The following is a 25912-nucleotide window of genomic DNA, read 5'->3' as shown; positions in this document are numbered from 1 at the left end:
AATAAAAGCATGGAGCCATGGAATGTGGAAATCTAGAGTAAGTGGGAGTTTTCCATAAAAAGGTTTTTTGAGAAATATGCCAAGTAATATACTCATGTCTAAGCTAAGCATTATAAGCACTTCAATACTGCTGCTCAGACAATGCCATACTTCTGGCATAATATTGCAAGGCTTACTGTCATTAAAGCATTAATGAGTTTCACATTTTAAGTAAAAGTGAGGAAAAGAAGTGTCATTATATCCCTGATTATTCTTCTTACCCTAACACCTCAAAGCTTATTCTAACTATAAGCAAACTCAGAAAATAAAATGAAGATGCACAGTGTCTTCCTCTTCCCTTTGACAACATCTGTTCCTCATTGCTTGGGCATGCTGCCCTTGATCCTGGGCTGCAATCCCCAGATACTAGACATGGTCATCTTGTGATTAGATACTTGTACTCTAAAAACATATTCTGACATTTTAGAGATTTTTCTGGCTGCTCCACTTGTCTAGCAGCTACAATCAAGAGACTGCTCTTCCTGGTTAAGAGAATGACACAGTCCCATGACTACTACAATTGGCAAATTCCATCTAGATTCCATCTTAGATTCACACTGTGTTTGGTACAAAGGATGTGGTTTACAAAATAACAGTCATATTATGTGCCAAATAAGGGGAACAAATATTAATAGTGTAATTACTTATTCAAAAATAAAATGTTAGACAGTTCTGTTTTGTAAGTTTACCTTATTCTCCTGTAACAAATGGCTATTTTATTGCAAATATATACCTTTAAATTATTTTAAAATCATTCTTCAAATTCAACTAAAATATATTCTCTAAAGAATTTTCTAGTAGATCCAAAATAGCTGATATCAAGAAGTTGATATTGTTTATATGCTTCTGTTTGATGTTTTAGGATACTACCACTTTTACACAGGCCTGAAGAAACTGTCCTATGCAGGTGGTTTGCACAACACCTGATTTCAATATTTTACAGTGCTGTTGATGTTTGGCAGGGAGATACCAGACAGTGCTGCAGCTTCACCCTGGACAGCTCCATGGGGCTGGCTGGTGCTCTGTGCTGAAGCATTACCATTCAGTGGGTCTGCATTCTGTGTCTCCTGCTGGGCATCGCTGGGATCTTTCTGGTTCGGATCAGGGTTAGTGCACTTTTCTGAGCTGGATCCATCACTCAGAGGAGTGTCCAAAGAGACTACTTGTAGGACGATGGATCTGGGAGGACAGGCTGAACCATCACTTCCCTGACTACTCTCATTTTGTGTCCTTGTTGCCTCTTCCTGTAACTGTGCATCTCTGGAATTTCTGCTTTGGTCTTTTTCCTGTTCACCAACATTTTTCACAAGTTCTTCTACAAAGAGGGAACAAAATAGATGAATTAGATAAGAAGGATATGCCACAATTTTTTGATTTCAGAGTAGTGACAGATAGAGCTGCACACAGGAACACTGTGAACATCAGTTTCTCATGAGGCCATGCCCACTGTGTTTAATACAAGTCAGATTCTGCTCCTGATTGCACGACTGCAGCTGAACCATAGCAGTCCTTTTTCTGGTTTGATGTCTAAGATGTGCCTCTATTTGGCCATAATACACAGCAAGGAGCATCATCAGACAACAGTAGGATGGGAGCAGGAGGAGCCCTTGCTGCAGGCACATCCCTCTGCAGTGGTGTTTGCCAACACAGGACTAGGAAGAGCAGAACTCCTCAGTTCTGCAAGAGACAGAGGGTGTGGAGGGGACACCTTACTGGGGATGGGGCAGGAATCAGAACTGAGGGGAAGCTCTGAAGGAAATTGGCCTATCAACCTGGAGAATCCAAACCATCAGCTGGAACAGGCTATAGGGGTTATATATGTGCTGTCCAGTACTTCTGTCATTTTGACTAATGGCACAAACAGAACAGGAAGGAACAAATATTTCCCCTGTGCTCCAGGGGACAGTAGCAATAGGAAAAAGTAATGTTTGTGCAAGGCTCTACTGCTTGCTTTATTGCAGAGACTTGGAGGACAGTACAAATGGAATGGTCCCGAGTAAAAGGAGAAAGAACAGAACAGCACAGAGAGATGGCTCCAGGAATAACTAGATGAAAAAGAAACAGAGAATGGAAAGCTTGTGATGGTAGGTGAAGAGTCCAACAAAAAATAGATGTACCATTCTTCATGAAGGGCCTATTTGCCTTGCTATTATTACCTGTATTTCATAAATTTAGAATTTAAAATCTGTACACTAGTATAGAAGATGCCAAATACTGTCAATTGGAAAAGTTAAAACACTGCAGTTTGAATATGGGCATAAAAAAGCTGAATGATATTGCATAATATTTCTAATTTGGATGTTAGAAATTATTAACCAAGTATTGAGATTCTTACTGAGTTCAGCTGGCAGCCCCCAGAAACTCTGATTGTGAGTGACCAGTGCAAATCCAGGCCACAAGTGATTGTACATGACAACTGAAAGATAACCCAGATTGTGAGCACATTTTTATTGCTGTCAGCATTTGGCACCACCTCACTTTTCTAAATAAAGAGAAAAGTTCTCCCTGAAGTACAATTTAGTTTATGAAATGGGATGGAAGGGAACACCTTCAAACCTGAATTGATGTGCAGAAGCATAGAGTGGTTAATTTCCTTTTCTGTCATATATACTTTCTGGTATACTTTCTTTCAATCAAGAACATTAAAATTTAAGCAGTTTCAACATTGCTAAACCTTTTTTTTCCAAAACTTAAGAGTCCTGGTTGGTTTGGATTCCAAATCTTCTGAAACTTGGACAGGCAATATTTTTCTACAGACTTCAATGTAGCTCTTACAAAGAAGAGGTTGGGCTAAAGCCATTGAGAAATATGTATATGGAACTTGATGCAAGTTATGTTCAATCCAGAGATATTGTTTAAAGCATCTGTCACTCATGATATAACCTACCTACACAAAACTTTTTTCCTAAGAAAGAGATTTACATGCCATATTTGCCTCCAAATGGCTCAACTACAGCATTTTTCCTTAGCTTCATAAAAAACCCAAGGAAATTCAAAGATAAAATATTTTACATGCTCTTCAGATGCATCAGTAAGTTAAAAAAAGCAAAGCTGATTTAAGAGCACACATAAAACTGTAATATTAATGTAGCTCATGGTGGTGAGAGATTTTTTAACCAGAAAACTAGGAAGAAGAGAGTATTTTTCTCCCTGAATGTTGTTTTAGGTCTATTCTAGCCAGAATTCAGGTGTATCTTGGTGTAACTGGATGGCTGACCATTTTATTCTTATATGAGAAAGCTCAGAATATTCATACATGCAAAATCCACTACAATTTTTTCACAAAGCTGAATAGCCAAACATAAAATTGTTCTTATTCACTCCCTAGCAAACTTAAACTGGCAAATGAAGGTTAAGAGTTTAATCATAACAACTCTGATGGCTTGTTTTTGACCTATGTCATGATGGTCTCCAGTTTCTATGACTGCCCTTGAGATGAACTCCAATTTGTCTGTTTAAGAATACCTAAACCAGAGCCAAACTCTGACTTGGGACTAACTGATGGATGGAGCTTTGCAATGAAGTATCTCTGCACCAAGATACACTTGGTAATACACCAGATAGAAGTTGTGCCTTTGCATTCAAACTGGTGTGAGCCTACTGGTGGTGGGAGGGACTGAGACTGAGCAGCCTCAAGTACAAAATTCTCTGTGATGATGTCACAAGGGTCATTAAGATCCCCTTCTGTTTTCTTCTATGTTCTGACTTGCTTTCCACCATTCAGCTTTAATCCACTGCTAGAAAGATTAAAAGTACTGGGTTGTTGTGGTATGTCAGTGACTTGTGGGATATGCTGAATGTGCTGGGAAAACATAGATTTCTGCTTTCTATAGCAGCTAATAATTATACTCTGTGTTATGTAGGACCTTTATATTGCATATAATACTTGGAACTCTCTATAATTTCTGCTGTCCTAGATGACTCTGATGAAACAGAATTATCTAGCAGTCTAAATGAGGCTGAGATTGGGATAGGGACCAAATAACCAGAATTCAAGCAGGACACTGCTAAATTAATCCTATTAGTGTAAAATAAATGGAGCTGGCATGATGTCTGACCCCCCACTGCTGTGCAAGAAGAATTGCAATAAATTCTGTCTCTGCCCCCAGCCAGCTACAAAATGCTGGGACCCTCTGCTGCCCCTCACCCTGCACTGGGCTTCCTATGGACACATTACTATGGCCAGGCAGAGATGGAAATGGAGTATGTTAAATGAACCAGGTAATCTGGCATTTGCAACAGTCTCAGTATTCAATAAGAATAAATATATTAATAAAATACAAAAGATTAAACAACCATCCATCTTGGCCCTCAGAAAACTTTTTGGTTTTTTAGGCCCAGAAGAGCTCAGGGATTGTCACAGCCATTCAGATAAAGGCAGGCAGGAGTATGTTGAGCAGTGCAGTCAACTCAGGATGTTGTTGTTGGTACTGGTTTTTCTCTATCTGCCTTAACTTGGCAAAAGTGCCAGCAGCCAGGCCTGTTTCTGCTTTTTTCAGCTGTTGGATTTGTTTTCTTCACAAGAAACCAAGGTTATTCAGCAAAATTTAAGTGAATTCCTCTATAAAATAAATGGCTTCTCCTAATTGGTCTGTTAGGGGTGACTTGAGTTTATCCCTCTGTTCTGCATTTCTGTGCTGTTTCTGAAATCCTGCCTTGAAGCACAGTCCTTTATGAGAAGGAACAATGGCATTTGACACAAAAACATGATATAAGTGGTGTCTTTCTTGCCCTTGTGTTCAGGCTGGTCTATTGGCAAAATAACTGTAATACAATATTTTGTTTGGCAAACTGGCAGGACCCATGAGACAATAGCCAAATTTCAGAATAGCTGAAAAATTCTGGTAGTCAGTAATTTTGTATTTGAAGAAAATGTGTTAACTACTGAAGGCAACTTCTTTCCTCTCTTTTTAAAATTAGATTATACTCTTGATTAAGTCACTAGGGTTTTTTGTTTTTTCACTTAACAGATGTCAGAAAAATTAATTGATTTCTTTAACTTCTTTTTTTTTTTAATTGTTTGCTGGAGTGAATGGGAGCACTGAATTCCTGTTGGTCCAAAAAAAGACTACAATGTCCATGAAACAGTAAAACTGTCACAACATTCAATCTCTAGCCCTCAGCTGTAGGAGTCTGTGGTGTCCCCAGAGTACCACAGAGGCCCTGGAGGTTCTGTATTTCTAACTACAGAACTGCTTTCCACCAGCCCTGTTTGTTACTGCCTATGTCTGCAGCAACACTCCCAGGACATGGTCCAAGTGGTGAGGAAGCTTTGCTGCATTTTGGAACTTTATTCTCTGTATATGTCCATTCAACTTTCTTTTCCTCACCTTCCTGTAGTACATAAAAGAGCATTCAACTGCTATGACCAGCACAGTACATGGCTTATAAATTACCTTCCTGTTCAGAGCAACTGCATCACTTGAGCATGTCTTGATTTAACAGAGATGGAGAGGAAAAACAAAAGAGCCAAGTGCAAGAGGACATCTCAAACCAGCTCATGGCAGAGACTGTAAACCCCAGTAAAACAAGTATCTTCTCAATCACACTGCTATTTTCATATAAGCTACAATTCTTTACCCTTACAGAAAGACATGATGACATGAACATTTTAACAATTAGAAAACTACTGAATTAGAGAGGAAAGCTGTTAATCTTCACTAAGAATGAATGTATTTGAGGAGCCTGTAATGAAGAATGCTGTTGGATGTTATGGAATCTCTGTGTATATATGACAAACTTCGATTTCTGGTTTGTCTGCCTTTTTTACTGTAAAACAAAATTCCAGAAAGCAATGACAGAAGACTGAAACCAGAACAACATGGGAAGGAAATATACCTTTCTAGAATACAGGTTCTCACATCAGCCATTTTAAAGAGAAATTAAAAGACTAGGACAGAGTATCAAAATTCTGCAGAGAGGAGAGGACTGATCCTGGTGCCTCTAGAACTACCAAGTAAGTTTAAAGACATGTCCAAAAGTTCCCAAACAACCATGATTCTCCCCAGACAACCATTTTCAAACCCAAGAAAATACTCCAGTAACCCACAGAGTCATTTAGAGACTGATTCCTTCCACTTTCAACTCCTCATGCAAATTTCATCACAGTTACAGAAGTATATAAAATGACTGCAAACCATGTAATCTAGTGGCACTTAATGCTACAGCATTATTTCATATAGAAAAAGTAACAGAGACTAAATTAAATCAAAACTTTTCACTAAAGAATTTGGTTAAAAGCAATTTGTGAGTTTATGGTTTCCTAGGGTTGCTACCTCCACCTTTTACTTCTCTTTTGCTGTTCAGCTGTAAGCACAGGGGTTTGAATGCTGGAACTTTTGGGACAGGGAATGGAAGAGACATGCTGCTGTGAGCCTGCTAGAGGGAAAAGAGGCTTTAAGTGATGCAAACTGTCATGTGCAGTGATGGGCCAGCTCTCTGATGTGTACTCCAGGGAGGTATAAAACAGGTTCATTATTAGGTGAGCTACCACTCTTTAGTCTGTGATTTACCAAGTACTGCCAATACCAAGCATTTCTTCATACTCTTAGCTCAACCCACTCCCTGCATTTACTCAGACCATGCTGAAAAATTCTCCTTTTCCCACTTAACACATTTCTGAATTAGCTCAAAAACTGCCTATGACCTAAGCATTTTAGCACTGCAATTAAAATCACTGTCACTGGCACTAGATGGGACTCCTTTAGCCTCCTGAATTGATTATTTTCCAGCAGATTAAAAGCACCCATTAGGGTAGATTTCATGTGCCAAGCTGTCAGTCAGTTTCTGTGACTGTCACACACATCCTCCCACAGCCCGCCCTTCCTAGCGGCTGCTAAGTCACATTAACATGCCATCAGATCATCACTCTCAGATTTTCACATTTCAGCAGCTGCTACTCTCTTCTTCCTGAGTCTGCAGAGAAAATCTCTCAGACAAAATGGAACTGAACCCTGTGGTTATTGTGACTGCAAGTATGCAGAACTGAAAGTGCCCAAGGGGAGCCTGCAGGTATCATGCACAGGTCTTTCAGAAGAGACATTTGTTATTCAAAATTGCTGCCCTTGGGGGGGGAAAAAAACCATGATCTCCACTCCAAAGATGCAATAGTTGTTATTTTGTCACATTTTTACCACCAAAATTAAGCAGAAGTCAGTGTGAGAGACTGGTTCAGCCTCACACATGTTTTTTTTATCCATCCTTGATGAGGTCACTCATCCCAGACACACACTTTGGAGCCACGAAGCCCAGGGCACTGCAAAAGTGTTGGGGACAATATTTGTCACTGATGTCTTTCCATGCAGATAATACAAACTTGGGTCACGTCCTGTAACACTTAATTCTTTAGAAGAGGTACATAACCAAGATGAAAATAATGTTTGTTCTACAACTGCTGTTGTATTATCCTCAAGATGGGCCCATTTGATTGGCAGCTGGACCTTGGTGTAGCTGCATACCCTTGTTGTTATTTGAACTCAGGTGAGTGTCCTGAGCTGCCTGTGCTTCTTTCTGTTCAATATAAGCAGAAAATAATGATACTTTTTTATCTCTGTAACTTTATTTACCATGATATCTACTGAAGAGATTAAAGCATGTAAATCATGTAAAGTATGATTAATAGTACATACCCTTACATTCTGTTAAGAGTACCTGAGCTTGCCAAGCACAGACCAACTTTATTAGTATATCTTTGGAACATCTTTATAGAACAAACTAAGTATGAATAAAGGAATAAACATCGTATTTTGTAAAGAATCGTGTTACAATTCTTCTAAGAAGTGCACTATGAAGGCTCTTACTGATAGTTAAATCTTTCCCAACAAGTTTTGTGTTTCTTACAGCTTTCTCAGTAGGTCAATAACTTTCAGACCTTAAAGTCCACTTAGAGCACATATTCTCCAATGAAAGCACCTCTCAGTTACATCTGAGCACATTTACTGCCCATTTGCTACAGTATAATAATTGCAAACAGCAGCAGCCATCAACAATACATGGTAAAAAGTACAGGATGGAACGGTATCTTTATCACTGTGTTGAGTTGAACAAGACAGATTATCTGGTGATTGGGGCTTGGAGTATTAATTAAACATCAAGGCTTTCAAATTAGAATCCCAGATGTTTGATCATTATGGTAATTCCCTGTTAACAGCATTCCCTGAAAAGCCTGAGAAACATTCCTCTAATTCTCCAGTGGTGAAAGGTTGAAGACCCTTAGGCTATAGAGCTCTGAGCTCCACTGCATCAATTACAGAGACATGGCCTTTTTAGCAAAGAGGAGCCATCCTATTTACTGAGCCTTCTGTTTAGGAGGCTTTCAAACAGCTGCCTAGGTAGATAAACACTTCCCTTACTAACCAGGGCCTTTCCAAAAACAAAGCACAGCACGCTGTTTCTTGCACAGGCTGCTTGCTCTGAATCAAGTCTCAACAGCAACTATCTTTGCAGGGAGAGGCAGTGCCAGCATCTCCAGGAAAGCTTTCCTGTCAACAGCACTGTCAGTGAGAGCCAGTTTTTTCCTCTGGACTGCCTGGCACAGGAGACAGACCATCTTCTCTGGCTCTTACTGAGGGAGCCTTTGCTCCAGCTGAACTACCAGTGCCACATGCATAACCTTATCCTGAAAACTGACATGAGTTCATCCTCAGGAAATTATATGGAATGGTGCTAGTTTCTTTCTGTATTCCTTGTGCATCTGTAGTACTACATTTTATAGAGACAACTTCTCCTGAGCCTGTGAACTAAACTGGGAACAATATCTGGTGTTTGCAGAGCCCACTGACAGGAATGCAGATGGCTCCTTTAACAGCACAAGCTCTGTTTGTCATAGTCAGCTCAGGAAGTATTTGGAGATCTGCAGAGAGCCTCAGCCTGTTTACTACCACAACACCGTGCTCACATGTGTGACCTCCTCAGTGCACTCAGCAATTTGTGACTTGTCATAAATCATCTAGCTAGGAACAATGATGGCACTTCTTTCACCTGGCAGTGATCTATCTCTGACATCTCTCAGTACATGCTCCTACTAACATATGAATAAAACACAACTTCAAACATATGCCCAAAGCAGCCTAAAGATTTTCCATCAAGCACGGAGTCAGAGAAGATATAGGCAGGATGGGACTAACCATCTGAAGTTCAAGGGCTCAGGTTATTCACTTACAAGCTTAGTCAAATGTGGTAAATCTGAAAAGAATTTCAAGTGGAAGGGGGATTTATTGCAATTTTTTTTATTCTTTACTAGATGTTAATTTTGCACAGCCTGATTGAGGATTTTCAGCCTTCGCTGGGTACAGCTTCTGAGCAGATACACTGGACCAGTTCAAGAAGACTCCCTTTTCCATTAAGTGACAAGGATTATGTGCTACCTCAGAAAGTGCCCTACAGAAGGCTATTGTTACCTAACAAAAAACTCTTTTACAGCAGCCCTTAGAGCCTGCTTAGGCCATCCATGTATGGACTATGGATGCAGACACTCCATTCCAAATGAATGGAAAATATAACTTCCACAAAACCTATATAATCCACCCCACAGCTGTTAATGAAAAAAAAAAAAACAAAACACCTTACTATATGTTTACTAATAAAATATAAATGTGTACTCAAAATTATTTGCATTATTCACAAGGATTCCTCTACAGGCTAATCAAGCATCCTGAAGGTGTCTATGCCATGCTCCAGTTAAATGCAGATGTAGCTGCAAGTAGCCTCTTTGTGGCAGCAGATCTCTATAAATCTTTTCCTCTCAGAGTGGTTCAAAAAAACAGATTCAGCCACAATCACACAGAGACAATACTGTTCATCAGGCTCTGGCCCCAACACCAGCTATTTTCACTTACCCATTAGCTTCCCTAATGTATGTTTTACTGCAAATCCATAATTCTGTTCAGGTAGTACTCAGACATGCTTTATTACTCAAGTTGATGGAAAAAAAAGGAGGTTAGGACAACCACAGTTTCAACAAAATCCATGGAGCCTTGAACATTAACATCTCTGTTTGTCAGAGTACAAAGCATGCCCAGAGTTTCCTGGATTTTGCTGGGCCTCTCATGGATATTGACTGCAACCTTATCCAAAATAATTTTTAAATCACTTGCAGCAAGTAGCTTTGTGTTCTCAATGCCTGTCAACAGGCCAGTAAAACTGGGCTAAATATATCAGCAATTTATAGAGCACAACAAAGCTTTGGGAACGAAGGGGAAACAGTGCCCTTGGAAGCACTGTACACCTCCAGACCAACACACCAAAAAGTTGATGTACCAGAATCAAACTGGTTATTTCTGTGTAACTGCAAATAGCAAACTTCCAGACAAGTTCTCCATTATGCCACACTGAAGGACCTTTCATGTCCCAGCTCAGGACTGCTTGATTTCTGCAGGCTGTAGCAAAGTGGCCTTGGGCACTCTGGTGGTCTTCTATTTTTATTTCTATTTTTACCTTTTGACCAGCCATCATTAGTTGGGCAACACCAAAGGAAGCAATTGGTTATATAAAGCTTTTCATGAAGAAGGGACAATATTAATGGAATCCTCTCCTCAGATGCCTCTTCCACCTGACTCTCAAACCTTTGTCACAAAAGATGTATAGAAGCTTACTCTTAATATCCACCTAACAAGAATATTCATTTTCAATTTAGCGCTGAATTCGATTTTATCACTGTTCAGCACTGTTTTTCTGTCTTGTCTGACACCTCTTTAGGAAAAAAAGATGTTGATTTGGATGTTGGGATGAAAAACAAAGCTGGCACTGGGTTCCAGGATATCATTCCCAGCTGCCAATATCAGGTAATGTACAGCAAGACCAGTCTCAGCAGTGAGATGCTGTGCTGAAATATTCCAGGTGCTTACTAGGAAATAACACAGGCTGTGGAAAAAAATATTCCCAAATGGCATTCACTTAACCTGGATTGAAGCTATAAACTCTTTTCAACAGTTATCACTCAGGTGACTGAAAAACATTTCACTCAGGTAACTGTAATTTCAGATAATTTTCAGGTATGGCTTATGAACTGAGATGCTTGGTGCAGGTTTGACTTTATTAATTCTCTACTAGCAAATGAAGAGTCACTTTTGGCTTGCTTGGGTCTAATGCATGCAGTGATTGCCCAAATCTTTAGATCCACAGGGTCATTTAAATAATTGCCTACAGCATAGTCCCAAGAAGCCTGCATTACTGAATTTTGTTCCATACAGTGGGGAAAAAATAGCATTTCTAGTGGCAAAATACAACTTTTATGTTTCTGAAGAAATGTGTCAGCACACACCACTTTGAATTGTTGATTTTGGCATTTAAAGCAGATGTCAGTATCAGTTACAATTAAAGGTGCAAGAATGCACATTTCTAAACCAGACCTCTAAAGATTAGTTGTGCCTTATTACATAAGCTATACAATTTACTCTCATCCCCTAACCACCTACACCTCTTTGGCCTCCTGGGAGAACAAAACACAACCATCTAAAACAAACATTAAGACATAAAATATATGAATGCAAGACAACTATGCATTTTTACAGGTTGATAGAAATTTAAAAATGGAAGTAGGTGAGATCTTAGGGAGTAACCTATAAAAATATTTCACCTTAACATATCATACCTTCTGCTGCTAATTCTTTCCATCTTTCTTTGTTTGCTTGAATGATCTTCATCAAGTTATCCTTGAAGCCCCTTAGGTCTACAGTTGCTAGAGAATTTTCTGTGTGAGTCCCTCCATCACCTGTACTTTTAAACCCAGGTCGTCTTTGTGCTTCAGCATTGCTCACTGCTCCCAAACTATTTTGGCTGGACAAGGGAAAGAAAACCCCAAATAATAAATACAGTCAGGCAATTTTAATAATACACAAACAGTTCATGTCAATCAAGTTGCTGAGGAACTAACTTGAAAAAATAGTTTTTTTACTAGACTGTGCCTAATATACAAGATGCCTTGCTGACCATTTTCCAGGGAATTCTTTAAAAAATGTGACAGCTGAAAATACATAACTTCTTATCTAATTCTTAAAAGAATGTTTACACAGCCATTTCAGAGCAGCTTCTTAGCTGTGTTTTTAAACAGTGAATGATATCTTCAGGTCTCACAGGAAAGACAACTGATTGTTATTTTTTGACCCATTTATAAAAAAGGAAGGCATGATGTATATGACAGGTGAGTTTTGCCTGAGCTGAAAATTCCCTTCTATCCACAAACCTTCAAAGGTAGTCAAAGTAGGATTTAAGTGGCTTTAAAATCCACTAAACACACTGCAGGTTTACATCTACAGATAAGTAGAAATTAAATTATCCATATGTGCAAAGGTGGGAAAAAAAGAATTTTTTTTTTCTTAGAATTAAAAAATAAGACCTATTTTCCAACCTTGTGCAGGCACTCATGTCTTAATAGATTTTGTTTGCTCAACTTTGCTGCATGGTTTATCTCATTGGTACCACAGACAGATGTTAACAAGCATACAAATGGATTTCCATTAATCAGAAAATAATTGCAGTGAACATACCAACAAGAACTTCCCCAGAAGAGTTAACTGTAATTTTCATGTGCTCCAGAGATGTTGAATGGGATACAGTGGAAAGAACAGGCCATAATTTTAATGTTTTCCAGGCACCATCTCATGGTGTCCATGCAGTAGTGTATGCGCAATTTTCTGGCTCAGACTTTCCTTTATCATGCTATAGGCTTTCCACTCTCCTCATAAGTGTGGCACTTGATTGCATACAAAGAAAAAAAATCCCTCTATCCTCCATCTCATGTGAGGAAGCCTTGCTGGATCATAAGCCTTTTTTCATTTGCCATTCAGTCATGAACATCAACCAAAAATGAAGCCTAAAGCTGCTAATCATTTACAGGTGCTAATCACTCATTTGTGAAGGACTATGTAAACAAATTTGTTATCAGTAATACCTTAGTTTAGCACTGTTCTTCAGAACACTAAGAATAGCATCATAAATACATACTTCTAACAATTTCTTCTTACTTCTAGTAAGCAAAATATAGGAAAGAGCTAGAGTCACCCTTTTGTTACTGAAATCTAACTAATGCCCAGCAAATGAAAAATTGCCTTGCAGAGCTATCATTTAGTAATCTCAGTGAAAGTTCAAATTACAGTTTTTAAATGAAATAAAAATATTATAACAGAGGCAGTACTTGTAAAGGCAGTATCTGATTATTCAAAAATGCTTACAGCAAGAGTCAGACTACACTGTTGTAGCTGCTTCACCTTATAGGTACAGGAATTTAAATAACCTATTGCAAAGATCATATTTTTTTAAATGCAGAAACAAATTTCACGGTTTGTATGTGTTTATTCTGATCACTACTGGGGTTTTGCCTTTTTCTATGTACAACAGTTCAGTCAATGGGGTAAACCAGCACATTGCAAATACAACACAGCCCCACAGGGTGGCAACCCTGCACAACTGTTTGTTACCTCCCCAACTTCAAATCACTGAAATAACTCTGAGAATCACATTATCATGATTATTATGTGAGCTTATTTTAGTTCAATAACAAAGCAATATGTTCATACCTGGGGGTCCCAAATGCAGGACTTTCAGATTTTGTCGCTTCCTCTATAAGAGGCATAACAATTTTCTCCATTGAATCAGTAAGGAGAGAAAATGTTGGTTCTACTATGAAATCAATGAAACCTAAAGAAGAAAAAGAGAGAAAATCAGGTTTTACATTTCCACAAGTCTCAAAGCTAAAAATTAATACTTGCTATTGGGCTGATTTTCTAACTGTAGTCCTAATTCAATATACTAGATATTGCCAGTATAATCTTGAAGAAAAAAGCACAATTGAAACTAAAAACACCTGAAGCTGCATAGCTATAAGTAGGTAATAATAATTACAACTTTTCATTTTTTTTCTTGTAAATTTTATGCACTGCAGAACACACCTACCATTTGAAATGCATATTAATTATTGAATAGAAGGGAAGCTACTGTTGAGCCAGAGTGCTACAAGTCATGCTGTCTCTTTTACCATTAGGAGCTTCTTGCCAAGGAGTTAATATTTCAAATTGCTGTTTATTATTCTGTGGAGGTAAAGTGTTACTTCACAGTGTGTAGGAGGATTCTGTCAAATCAGTGAAGAGAACAAGTAATATCCTTAGGAGACAGCATTCATCCCACAGTTCTGAGATGTCAGCTCTGAACAATGTCTTTTACATTCTAAAGTGCTCATCACAGTATAGAATGACACGGTGAGAGAATGAAGCATTATTCCCTACTGAGCACTTAACAGAAAAAAATATGTTAAAACATGAGCTAGCAATGGATTTCCAGTTGTCTTCATGCTCTAACCATGCAACACAGCGTGAAGGTGAGCAACAGGGATTCAGTCTAGGATCCAGCTTCTCTCCTGCAGTAGATGTGATGCTCAAGCATATTGGCTTCAAACTCCCAGTGAAATGGAATAAAGGATATGTAAAGTGACAGAATGCAGTGATTCTTGTCAACTCAGGGAGGCTTGACCCTCTGTAGTTTAACCCTGGGACACTGACAGGTTGACTTGCAGCCCAGAGAGCTGATTTATTAATTAGCTTTGAGATGCACCTACAGACTTTCAGATTATAACAGAAACAGACCTGTGGGTTCTTGAGCAACAGTTAAGCAGTTTGAGGACATGATCTGCCAGACTCTAAAGTGTGTACAGTAGAAGCTGGGCTCATGTCCAGTACCTTGGTTAATCCCTCTCCTACCCCTCCCTTCACATATGGTGAAATTACATCATGTTCTTTTGAGACCAGCACCATTCCACTCTAAATCACATGAGTTTGGTAAACAGATAGGTGCAAAGAAATAACTTCCATACGATGGAATTTTGAACATTTAAAATTCAAAATGAGCAAATGAAATGTCCTTGTGAATTTACATGCCCCTACACAGACAAAAAAAAGAGAAAAACACAGTTTGTCATTACCTATTTGAGACTGAGCTACCAAAGTGGACTTGCGGTCACAAAGTGGGGAAAATTGAAGACCTAAAGCAGCCTCCTTGTCTCCCTGTAAATAATAATGTTTAATATTATTAACATATATTTGATAGAGGGACAGAGAGACAAAGGAATCTGAATACTCTTAGTATTTATTCAACAGATCACTTCATTAACTTATATTCCTAAATAAACACAAGTCAGAGACAAATCTTCAGATCTTCAAATTTTGATTAAGGGTCTAAATTCTGACTTATTTTTGGCAGCTTTTATGTAAAGAAACTTACTGCAATCAAGTTCTCCTCAACAGCAAGGCATCTGCCAATGAGATTTAAAATATATTAAGTCCTTGTATTCACAATTTAGTTCTGCTGATCCCAGATGTAATGGTACTAGAGATACTTAGACATGTTTGTGATAGTATGCCAAATGCTGAGTGTTTCCTTCTATTACATTGTTTCATCCAACATGGAAAAATTCTTCAATGGATTTACTCAGGTCAAGTGTATGAAATGACTTGAACTTATTCTCACTAGCAGGCATGTCTCTCTGCTGCTGAAGCCACAAAAAATACAAATTCAGTTTCATTACAAGGACGATTTGTACAGCCTAGCTCTGAGATTTTTTCAGCACTTAGCAAATTAGAAGAGTCTTTTTTGTTGCAACAGTTTGAACAGATAGGAGGGTGTATCTCCATTTTCAGCATGGTAGACCAACTGATTTGCAAAATCTCAAAAAGAAAGTCCAGTGGCACAAAAAACCAGCCCTGAAGAGGTATCTTTCAAGGGAAGTTATAATTTGTGTTGCTGGACAAACCTGGTTGCCAGAAGCACTGACATTATAGATATAGGAAAACCTGATCTTGCAGGTCAAATAAACCTATACATTTGTCATGGAGAGTGCTGTTAGATGATCATTCAGTGCGAACCAATACATGAACATACCAACTCTCCCAAGGAAAATTGGGAAAACAGACACTGATGGATAAAGGGGGCAGCATCAACCTTCCTTAGTCTTTTTATCGTGCATCATTGAAGTATATTTGGGAAAAGTTTAGAACCACAAAAGCAGTGAAACCAATCCAGCCACAGGAACAGATGCAGCTCACAGATTGCCTTTCATGTGAAAGTGGAGAGCTTTATCACTAAGGCCATTAAATTTTATGTTCAATTGTTAATAATTTGAACTCAGAGTGTGGAAGAACACATGAACACTTGCTACTAGAAGCAGTGGGAGTGGCATCTCCATGTACAAACAGGGGCCAGATTGTAATATCATATAAACTGGGGTAGTTCTAACTATTTCAGCCATGGTTGAATACAGGATTTCTAAAGTAGTATTAATTTTGCAATCTTCTCATCTAAAGGTATTTAAAAAGATAAAATTCCACACTAATAATGGATGAGTTTGGATTTTTTTTTTTTGTTTTCAAATAGCTCTTTACCCCAATTATTAATTACGTTGCAATCAACATAATATTAATCAATATTTAGGTGCCATTGAAGTCTAAGACTACTATAAATTGTAATAATAAATATAGCACTGATAGTTAAACCAGTCATTAGAATTTAATGAGATTTAAAAACAAGATACTAATCAAAGAGTAAAAAAAATTCTTTATCCATGCCTTGGACTTGGTTTTAATTCTCTTTTAGTATCCCTGGATCTACTGAAAGTAGAGTGCTATAGGCACTGTGGTACTTCTTTGGGTTACATAAACTATGAATTTCTTTACTTTTAAGGATTTAAGATGGGTGTCTTCTTTTTTAAACATGTAACTTGGATTACTCTTAGTATTGCAAAACACTTTCTGTAGCTGCTGCTTTTAAACTTATAGTGTTGATGGGCTTTTTCTCCTGAAGTTAACACTGGCACATATTTTGACCATTAGCTGTAGTTAACAAACTTTTGGTCAAGGTGAATGTTTATTTTTTTGCTGGTGCTCACTACTTTGAAAGCTGCCTGTGGAAGCACTGCATTTGCATCAGCTGTTTCAGAATCTACTGCTCTTCCCATAAGGCAGGGAAGTAGCTGAATTACTATCTTTAAAGAAAAGAAGAGGAGGAATTAAGGGGTTTCATATACATTTGGAGTACTTCATCTTGGCTGGCAGAGATTTGGAAATGCCAGAAATTTCTATCACACAGGCTCAGATCAACAGACCAGAAGATGCTCAACAAGCCAGTGCATCTAGGAAGCAGGAGACTTGCTGTGTCTGCACTGTTCAGTGCATTTATATATGAGCTGATACTCCATCACACTTTAAAAGTGCTGGAACTACTCCACACACACTGTCCTTAGCAGTACATGGAAAAAATTCTGTTTCAGATACACTCCCCTAAAGACTTTTGTATTTTATGCTGCTGAGTTTCATACACATATACATCCACATATGCACATATACATTTTTCCTTGTTCAATTCTTAAATGCCTTCTCAAGTTTTTGAGCAGCTTCTTTCGGAATCAGTTACTTCTTCTAATGAATAGATAAAGGAATAACTGAAACATTAGCTGGTCCTATACATTTAGTGACCAGGCTGGTACTGTTTACTGCTCATGCTACCTCCCCTTGCTGGACACATTGCCTCACTTTCCCATGGGCCCTATCTAGTCTGTCTCTCTGTGTTTAAAATGTTCTTCCAGTTGTCATTTTATGACCTTTTTCTTGGGCAATCTGTTCCTCCTTTTCACTCCCAAGTTCCAAATCCTCAAAATTTCCCTTGACAGAAACAGACACAAACTCATGACTGCTCATTATTTCCACAAAAATCAGTCCATTCTTTATTTATATTAAGGCACCAGCTCTCCAGTCTGCCTCCCCAATGCAAAGCCCAGAGTCAAGGATGCCTTGATGTTCCCTAATAGAATTCACATAAAGAATATCCAGGACCTGAGCAGGAATCATGGCAGATGGGTCTAACAACATCATGGTTTAACATACTTTCTTTATTATTCTCTGGTCCCTTTTTCCAGTATGAACCCCCTATTCAAAAATGTCAGCATATAGCAAATTAATCAAGCTGAGCAAGATATATTATGTTCCCTGACCTGTATTAAGCCTTTTAAAAATCTTTGCATAACTCTAGAAATTGTCATACCCAAACTGGGCTTTGATTATCAATTGTACTTCAGTACTGTTATTCTGACAATATGCATAGTCACAAATAATGATTATGGGGAGAGTATTATCCATCTGGAAAATTGTCTTTTGTTTCACCTACTGAGGTGAGTAAAAAAATTACAGCACTGACACCAACATCTACTGGGTTTTCTCTTGGAATTCAGTACCTCACAGAAATAAAAAGGCATTAAGAATGGTGTGTCTTGGTTTAGGGTACATTGTCACAGCATTATCTAGATGGTACTGTACAACCTCTGGCTTTGCATCATGAAAGCAACACCTTCATATCTTTGTGGCATATGCATGGCAAATACTAGCAAGGAAAAGAAATAGAAGGACTTTCTGAAATGTGGAATATAGACATCTTTTTGCCTTCTTTGCTGAGCATGAATTCTTCCTATTTTCTCTCATCTTACCCTGCTGGCACTTCTTTATAATTCAAAGCATATATAAATCTCTGTCTACAGAATGAAAACAGCTTGACAAGTTATATTATAATTGAAAGGAAAAAAAAAAAACTTACTACAACCCTCAGAGTACTGATATCAGCTGAAATAGACAGAGAGCTATAACCATTTTGTCTTATTCACACACATAAGAGTTGAATCAATGTCAGTGGTATGTATGAAGAATAAAGAATATATACTACCGACTATGCTTGTCAATCACAACCAACAGCAACCTTGCTGGTAGACTTCAGAAAACATTCAGTCATGTAACCATTGCTTCTTGAACTAGATCTATTAAAGGATTTTAAAAATGGCACCTGTCGAAAAAATTCTTCCATCAGGGCCATGGTCCACCGGTAGTGCAGCTCCCAGGATTTTGCTGGATGGCTTATGTCTGCTGCATGTAGAATCAGAGACATGGCTTTGGCTTTGTCTACCCTGTCAATTCAAGGACATGCTCCAATTATCTCAGAACAAAAGCAACTGTTTAAATTCTTTTCTTGAACATGAGCTCATTGAAAGACTGCAGATAATGAACAGAATGGAAAATAACCTACCCCTGTGCCTGCTGTAGAGTGTGTCGCATTGTTTTAATTTGTTGAAAATGACCCGACATGTCTGTAGACAAGACCATCTCAATGACCAAGCTACGCAACTCCCTAAGAATGATTAAAAGCAAAGTGACTGATTAAAATTCATTTGTTCTGTGTATGGTACATTTGTTTAAGCAGTTTTCGTTAATTTATAACTTTCAAAACAACATCATGGGTTTTATTACGTTTTTAAAAGCATTTAAATAAATTATTAACAACTTGAACATTGTATCCTGAAGGGATTCTGTGAAAGCAATGTACCTCAGAAAATGTACTCTGCAGTCATTATTTCAGAGTCACACTGTTTTGTAAATCCTATTTTCTAGTGCATAAACTAATATTACATGCAGTTCTCTCACCCATTATAAGTCATTCTTTATTTTTTCCAGAAGCACAGTATTCAAAAAATGAGTTGTTCTCTGGGCTTGCCACCACAAAACAGGATACATTATTACTGCCCTCATATTAATGAAGAATGTGCATAACACTAAACCTAGGAAGAAGGCTGTAGAAACACTCAGAAGAGTGAGAGAAAACACTCAGAAGAGCAAGAGGTATTACATCTGAAGTACTATCAACATTACACCAATATAAGATCGTTATGACAAAGTAGTGTTCATTCCAAAAGTATTGTAATACCTATTTAACAAATCAGAACAAGTTTGGGATTAATAATTTGTCTGTGTTTTGGTATTATGGATAGAGATGTTAGCTTGGCCATCTACTTTCTATTAAATCAATATGAAACTAATAAAACATGAATCATGTAAGAAACTATTCTCATTGTGAACAGAAAATTAAATTAATTTTGTCAACAGTAATTATTGAGTTAGAAAATTCTGTGTCCTTGATGTAGAAAGATCATGCGTAGGCCATGTAGGAGTCCAGTGGGTCTTTATATGCTTTTAAATGTCCTAAGAGGATGAGTGCTGCTTATGTGTATGTGGGGAATTTACCATATTAAACCTTCCATTATGTACCATATATCTGCATGAGCACACCCCCAATCTTAAGGACCCCCAAGTATCAAATACAACAGTAAAATCCTACTTTAGTAATTCTCAATGGTCTTTCATATTGTATTCATATGTTTGATTAAATAAATCAAAAAACACGCAGGTTTTCTCAAAGGTTGATGCTTAAAAGAGGTAATTTGCAATTTTCTTTAGGACTATTAGAATATTTTGTTATAAAGACTGTCAAGACTTCTTTTGATCCCAATTAATTACATATTTAAGCAGATATTTGCTGCTGATTTTTATGTATATATTCCTGATTTGCTTTCATGTAACTGGATAAAGACTCAATGCTCTCATTTGTACTCAATAATATGCAGCCATAGCAACTTGTGTTTAGAAAATGCCTTACCTTATATGACCTCATAACAAAATACTAATTATTTTGCATCCCAACTGTTCCTCCTCCTCATTGCTTTGAAAGGGTACCCTTCAAAAACAGTCAAACCCATTAAAAAATAAAAGCAAAACAAACAAAAAAACCCCAGCTAGCACTACAAGAGAAATGAGGGCTCTGCATTGTTAAACCCTGTTGTTTTTAAGACTGAGATAATTATCACTTCTCCTTTCCATGGGAGATTTTCTTAGGAACTTTCAATGTCTGAACTTTTTAGAGTAATCAGAAATAAGTTAATTCCTACTCACAAGACACCTCATCCCTACTACACAAGACACACACAGAGAAGCAAAACCACACTTTCAGTTTATTCATATTTTCATGGCAGCAGGAAAAAAAAACCCCTAATTTTTACCTACAACACCTGAATAAGGATCAAAGAGTACAGCACTGTCTGTCACACACTCCTGAAGATTTCAGGCCACCAAAAATCTGTTTAACAGCAAAAGAGAGATTCCTGCAGTTGTTAAATGCCTGTGCCCCTATCCACCATATAGATGAGAAAATTGAAACCTGATGGGGAAATGGTAGGTAAAAGTCTACTGGAGCTACAAATGCTTCAGCTGCAATCATTGTATAGAAGGTTAATCTGGGACTGATCCCATTACCAAGGTACTCCCTAGGGAGAAAGACTGTCTCAATTCCCACATTGTGGCAGACCTCAGCTGCTCTCATGGGTGACTCCTGGACAGAAATCTCTCCTGATGCTCATTAGGCAGCCCCAGCTGCAAGGCTCAGGATAGCACAGGTACCTGCTACCACAGCAAAAGGCATATAGATGCTGTCATACAATGAAGAGAAGTGGTAACAATATCCACATATAGCACACAGCAATCTTTCAGGCCCAAAATCAGAAGGTCACAGGGTTTGAGTCTACCATCTCCACTCTACTTAAGTGAACTGTCATGTTCTGTGCTGGCATCCTTTCTCAACCCTCCCACAGCCATGAGTCCTATGGATAGGATACTGTAAAAAAACATAGATGCAAGATTATGTGAAAAAAATTACATGAACAATACTGTAATAAAGAGATAAGGAGTGGCACCATGAATTTCTTGAAAAAGTAGTTAGCCAATAAATAGAAACTAGTTTTACCTGGATTTGTCCATGACAAAGATATTTTAGAGCTGGAAACTAATAAAAAAATACAGGATCAGTCTAGGATGAGCAAAAGCAAGGTGGAAAGTGAAGACATAAGCCTCATCTTCAAGTTATAGTAATCCTCAGACAGGATAATGTCAAGAGACTTTGTGAAAGAATGTTGTCCATTCTGCATTATATATAATTATTTATTATATATATGTATAATATATATATACATATTATGTATTTATATTTATTAATTTTTTATATATATATATATATATATATATATATAATACATACTGTTTTATTTGTCTTTTTTTTTGTGTAGTCAGGCAGTGTATGACTGTATGCCTTATGAGTGGGATGGTCTGAGACATTAATACTGCCCCACCACCTACAATGGCATTACAAATGGGGTGTTGAAACACTGGCAACCTGGTAAATCAAAGGAGAAAGGGGGACAAATGAGGATCCTTCTTCATTTATTTAAGGGCAATAAGTGAAAGAAACAAAACAATATCAAAGACTGGAACAAATTTTCAGAGTAAAGAAAAGACTGAAAAATTGCTAGGAATGTCACATGCATTATCCACAGAGGACATCATCCTCAGAATGCTGGCAGCATTCCCCAGCTCAGACCAGAAGCCTAAGTTTTAAACTTAATTGAAGTTGGCAGTTTATTAGCACATTTATCTTCTTAAAGCTAACATGTAGAAGAGAAAATGGAATACTATAAAGTAATTTCAGTCATTTTGCTTCATCTTGCTAGAATAATTAGCAGAACCTCAGTTTAAATAGTCAGCAGTGTTAAATTTTTGAAAAATGAGATGGCTGCAACTAAAGAAAATAGATATGACAGAAGTAAAGAAATTAATCAGTGCCAGGAAGTACATTAAAAAGTTGAACAGATTATCATTTCAATTTACTGCCAACTTGATTCAGTGCAACCTTCAAAACTGTTAGTTTAACAGCATGAATTTCAGTATAGATCCAAGAAGCTCACTCAAGTAATAATAAGAAAATTGAAGAGTCTCCGTTAAGTGGCTACCAGATCCATCATTGCAGCAATGAAATGACAGGGTAACAGGAATTTCTGGATATTAGAAATGAATACCAGGAAACAGTAATTTCCATGACTGACCCTCTAAATTGAAGTGTCACACTGCAACAGGTTGTGCAGGTTGGCACAGACTGGCACTTTGGAATTTATTGCCTGCTTCAAAGTACAGGCTGTAATTGCTGAGCTAAGTGACCAAACAAGGGACTGAATGTCCTAGTTTAGCTTCTTGAGCTTATTAGTCAATTCATACATTTCTTCTACATTTTACTGAGTATTCCCAAAAAGAGATGATAAAATCTAGTTTTCTCTGGTTGCCAAATTTCACCAGCTTCAAACTGGCTGCATGCAATAGAATCTGTGTAGCCACTCTATACAAACAAAATTTGCAAAACTAAAGTAAGATCTAGGAAAATATAATAGGGCTGCAGTGAGAAGAGATTGAAAAGGAAGTGTAAACAGAGCCAGTGTGTAATTGAGCAAGTTCCAAAAAAATCACAGGTTCAAGAACCACAGAGACACAAAATGCAACAAGAATTAGAGGAAATGGTCCACAACTGAACTGGATAAGGAACTGTGGGAAGACCTGGCCAAACAATCTATGCAGAGAAGAGTGTGCTTCAGACATGTTAAGAGAGCCTATCACATTCCCTCCCTTGTTTTGTTTGCAGTCCACCAAAGCAACATGTATGAACATCACAACCTGGAAATCACAGGTTCCTCCTTCCATTTGCAAATATTTGGGTTTTATCCTATTACTCTCTTCCTCAGTGGCATAACAAAAGGGAATGACTGGGATGAACTGTACTAGCTGGCAGCCAGATTTTGATCAGCTGGAGCCACTGCATGTTGCTGCAGGGATTCCCAGACTATACTGATTTAAGGTGGTCTCCAGGGATGAAGAAGCCAGGACTGGGGATGAACAAAAGTGTTTCCAAGCCATCCTTGGAATACTCCTGGAAATTCAGCTGAAGAATTTCAGCCCCTTTCTACTTGGAACATGCTCTGGTAGTATGCAATATGAAACACCACCACTTAAGAAAAACATACTCAAAGCAATATGTCTGAGGATTTGAAAATAATTTTTCCTCTAAAATTATTATTTTAAAAGACAGAATATGAGTTTCTGATGGATGTGCACTGGCACAATAATCTTCTCCATACTCAATAGTTTGGACAAAATCACAGAGACCTATCAGCCCCAAAACTATCAGGCCCAAAATAGTTTCAAGAGGAGGAAGGCTGGCTCTTGTTGGCATTGAAAATCTAGATGTGTAGACAATTACCAATGATGTTTACAATTTACTTCTGGAAAAATTTATCCAGAACTAAACGTACAACACAAACCTTCTGATAACTAAATCTAAATGGTTATCCTCTGAGAAGAATTCTTTTAAAATAAAGCTGAGTTTAGCTTTGTTATTCATGATAGCATGATTCACAGTGGGAGACTCTTCCATTGCAGAACATCTTTCTCTGAACTTTACAGTCCACCTGTCTGCAAGGGTTTTTTTTAGGGCCACTGAATAATATCTATGTTAAAGAAACACACAGAAGACTCATATTTTTAATACAATATGGATTCACCAACGATATCCAAAGACAAAATTTCCTTTTTAATAATTTCCTTTTAATCTAACACCCAAATTTTAGCCTCACAGGTCTTATTATTTGTGATATGTCAGTTATGATACTTATTCTTTCAGCTGGCCAAATTTTCTTCAGGAATTACACTAGAATTAAGAAGAAAAAGAAATTTCTGTAGCACTTCTGATTCTTTATTATTTTTGGACTGTCCACACCACTCATTTTTTAATGCTCAACCAGGACGTGACTGTGCTGAAATCCCAGGAGCAGTAGTGCTCAAGCTGGCAGCAGAGTGTGACTCTGCACTGTGATTTCTACTCACTGGTTATGTTGGACAAAGGCAACCCAGCTCAGGCAGCACTGTGGTTTTCCTAAAGAGCAATCTCACCTGAGACTGTCCACACACTCCAGCACTGCACCTCATTAATGCACAACCTCACTTGGAAAACTGCACAGAGTCTCCCCAACAGTACTTAACACCACAGCTGCCTTCCCTAGGCTCCAAATATCCATTACTCTTTCCACTGTCAACTTCCTGTAATTTCAACTCTTAAAATAGATTCCACAGGGAAGGCCTGGTGCTTTTTATTATTTTTAAATGCTGGAGGTATTTTTGAATGTCACAGCAAGCCTTACCTCCAGTCATCTTTGTTTAGATTAGCCAGGATGTTCATCTCCTCTTCCTGCATGAGTCTATAAGCAGCACTTACATGATGATTTTCAAGAACAGAACGATCATTGTACAATATAGCAACATCTGACCTGGTGGGGAGAAAGAGGCAGATTTTATAATAATGTTCCATGATGGCACTGGGAAAGGTAGGACTGGCTATGCATTCTCCATGAGGAATATTGACTATATATAAGATCTAGAGATAGATATATAGATATATCAAACAATGTTTATGTATTCCTACTGCATCAAATACCAATAAATTTTCCATCTTAAATGCATTTTAAATTATCATTATACCATTGCATACACTGTTTGTGGGCAAGTCATATTTTAAAATGTGTGATGTTTTATTGATATGACCTAATGGTGGCAAAACCTCATGAGATCTTTGAGCTTCTTGACTGTAGATAGCATCTCAGAGAACAAGAAATGTTCTAATTAGACTACAAGAGTACATTTACACAATACAATTACATTTAAAATGCAATGTGCTCACCAACAGCAGGGCTCCACACATAGCATGGGTATTAAGAAGTTACTCCCCCTGCTCTGAGAGATGTGCTCTGGCCCATGCTACTCATTATCATAAAATTCTATAAATAATAAAGTATTAAAGAACTTCAGTTTCATGTTTTAAACAGCCATCATCTTTCCTCAGATAAACAAAGAAACCTTGAGCCTCATTACAGTGGGATGGTAAAGATGCTAAGATGCAATTTGGAAGCATTCAAGTGCTTCCTAAAGACAGACTTGTGCCATGTTAGCACACTTAACAGTATCCTTTCCTCCTTAATCAAAGACTAATGTACAATTCCAAAATTGCACTGAGACATTCACAAATATTGTGGTGTGGATTTATCATACTTAGCTTCAAACATCATTATTTCTTGGGGAATTTTTTCCCCCAAGACCTGATCTGACCTCCTAGGCAATCTCAGGAGTCACATCTCTGTTACAATCCTGTTCTG

At 37.8% G+C, this 25912-nt stretch overlaps 1 protein-coding gene across 8 annotated transcripts in view; it reads right to left on the bottom strand.

Moving 5' to 3' along the window:
• PDE1A (phosphodiesterase 1A) overlaps positions 1–25912 on the bottom strand; it is a 145367-nt gene that overhangs the window by 7463 nt on the left and 111992 nt on the right. For 3 of the 8 annotated variants that reach the window (XM_079311557.1, XM_079311556.1, XM_079311558.1), the window contains 7 exons: positions 24905–25030; positions 19090–19191; positions 18850–18970; positions 14951–15032; positions 13554–13674; positions 11630–11814; positions 1079–1354 (listed from right to left, as the gene is read on the bottom strand). In XM_079311557.1, coding sequence (XP_079167683.1) covers positions 1079–1354; positions 11630–11814; positions 13554–13674; positions 14951–15032; positions 18850–18970; positions 19090–19191; positions 24905–25030 — 1013 coding nt within the window. Of the gene's footprint in view, positions 1–1009; positions 1355–11629; positions 11815–13553; positions 13675–14950; positions 15033–18849; positions 18971–19089; positions 19192–24904; positions 25031–25912 lie in introns of all 8 variants that reach the window. The other 5 variants (XM_079311561.1, XM_079311559.1, XM_079311560.1 and 2 more) reach the window with 2 other exon arrangements.

Source organism: Erithacus rubecula (genome assembly GCF_903797595.1).
Source record: "Erithacus rubecula genome assembly, chromosome: 8".
Classification (NCBI taxonomy): Eukaryota; Metazoa; Chordata; class Aves; order Passeriformes; family Muscicapidae; genus Erithacus; species Erithacus rubecula.
The sequence above is the reverse complement of the archived record's forward strand: the minus strand, read 5'-3'. Positions and strand labels throughout refer to the sequence as shown.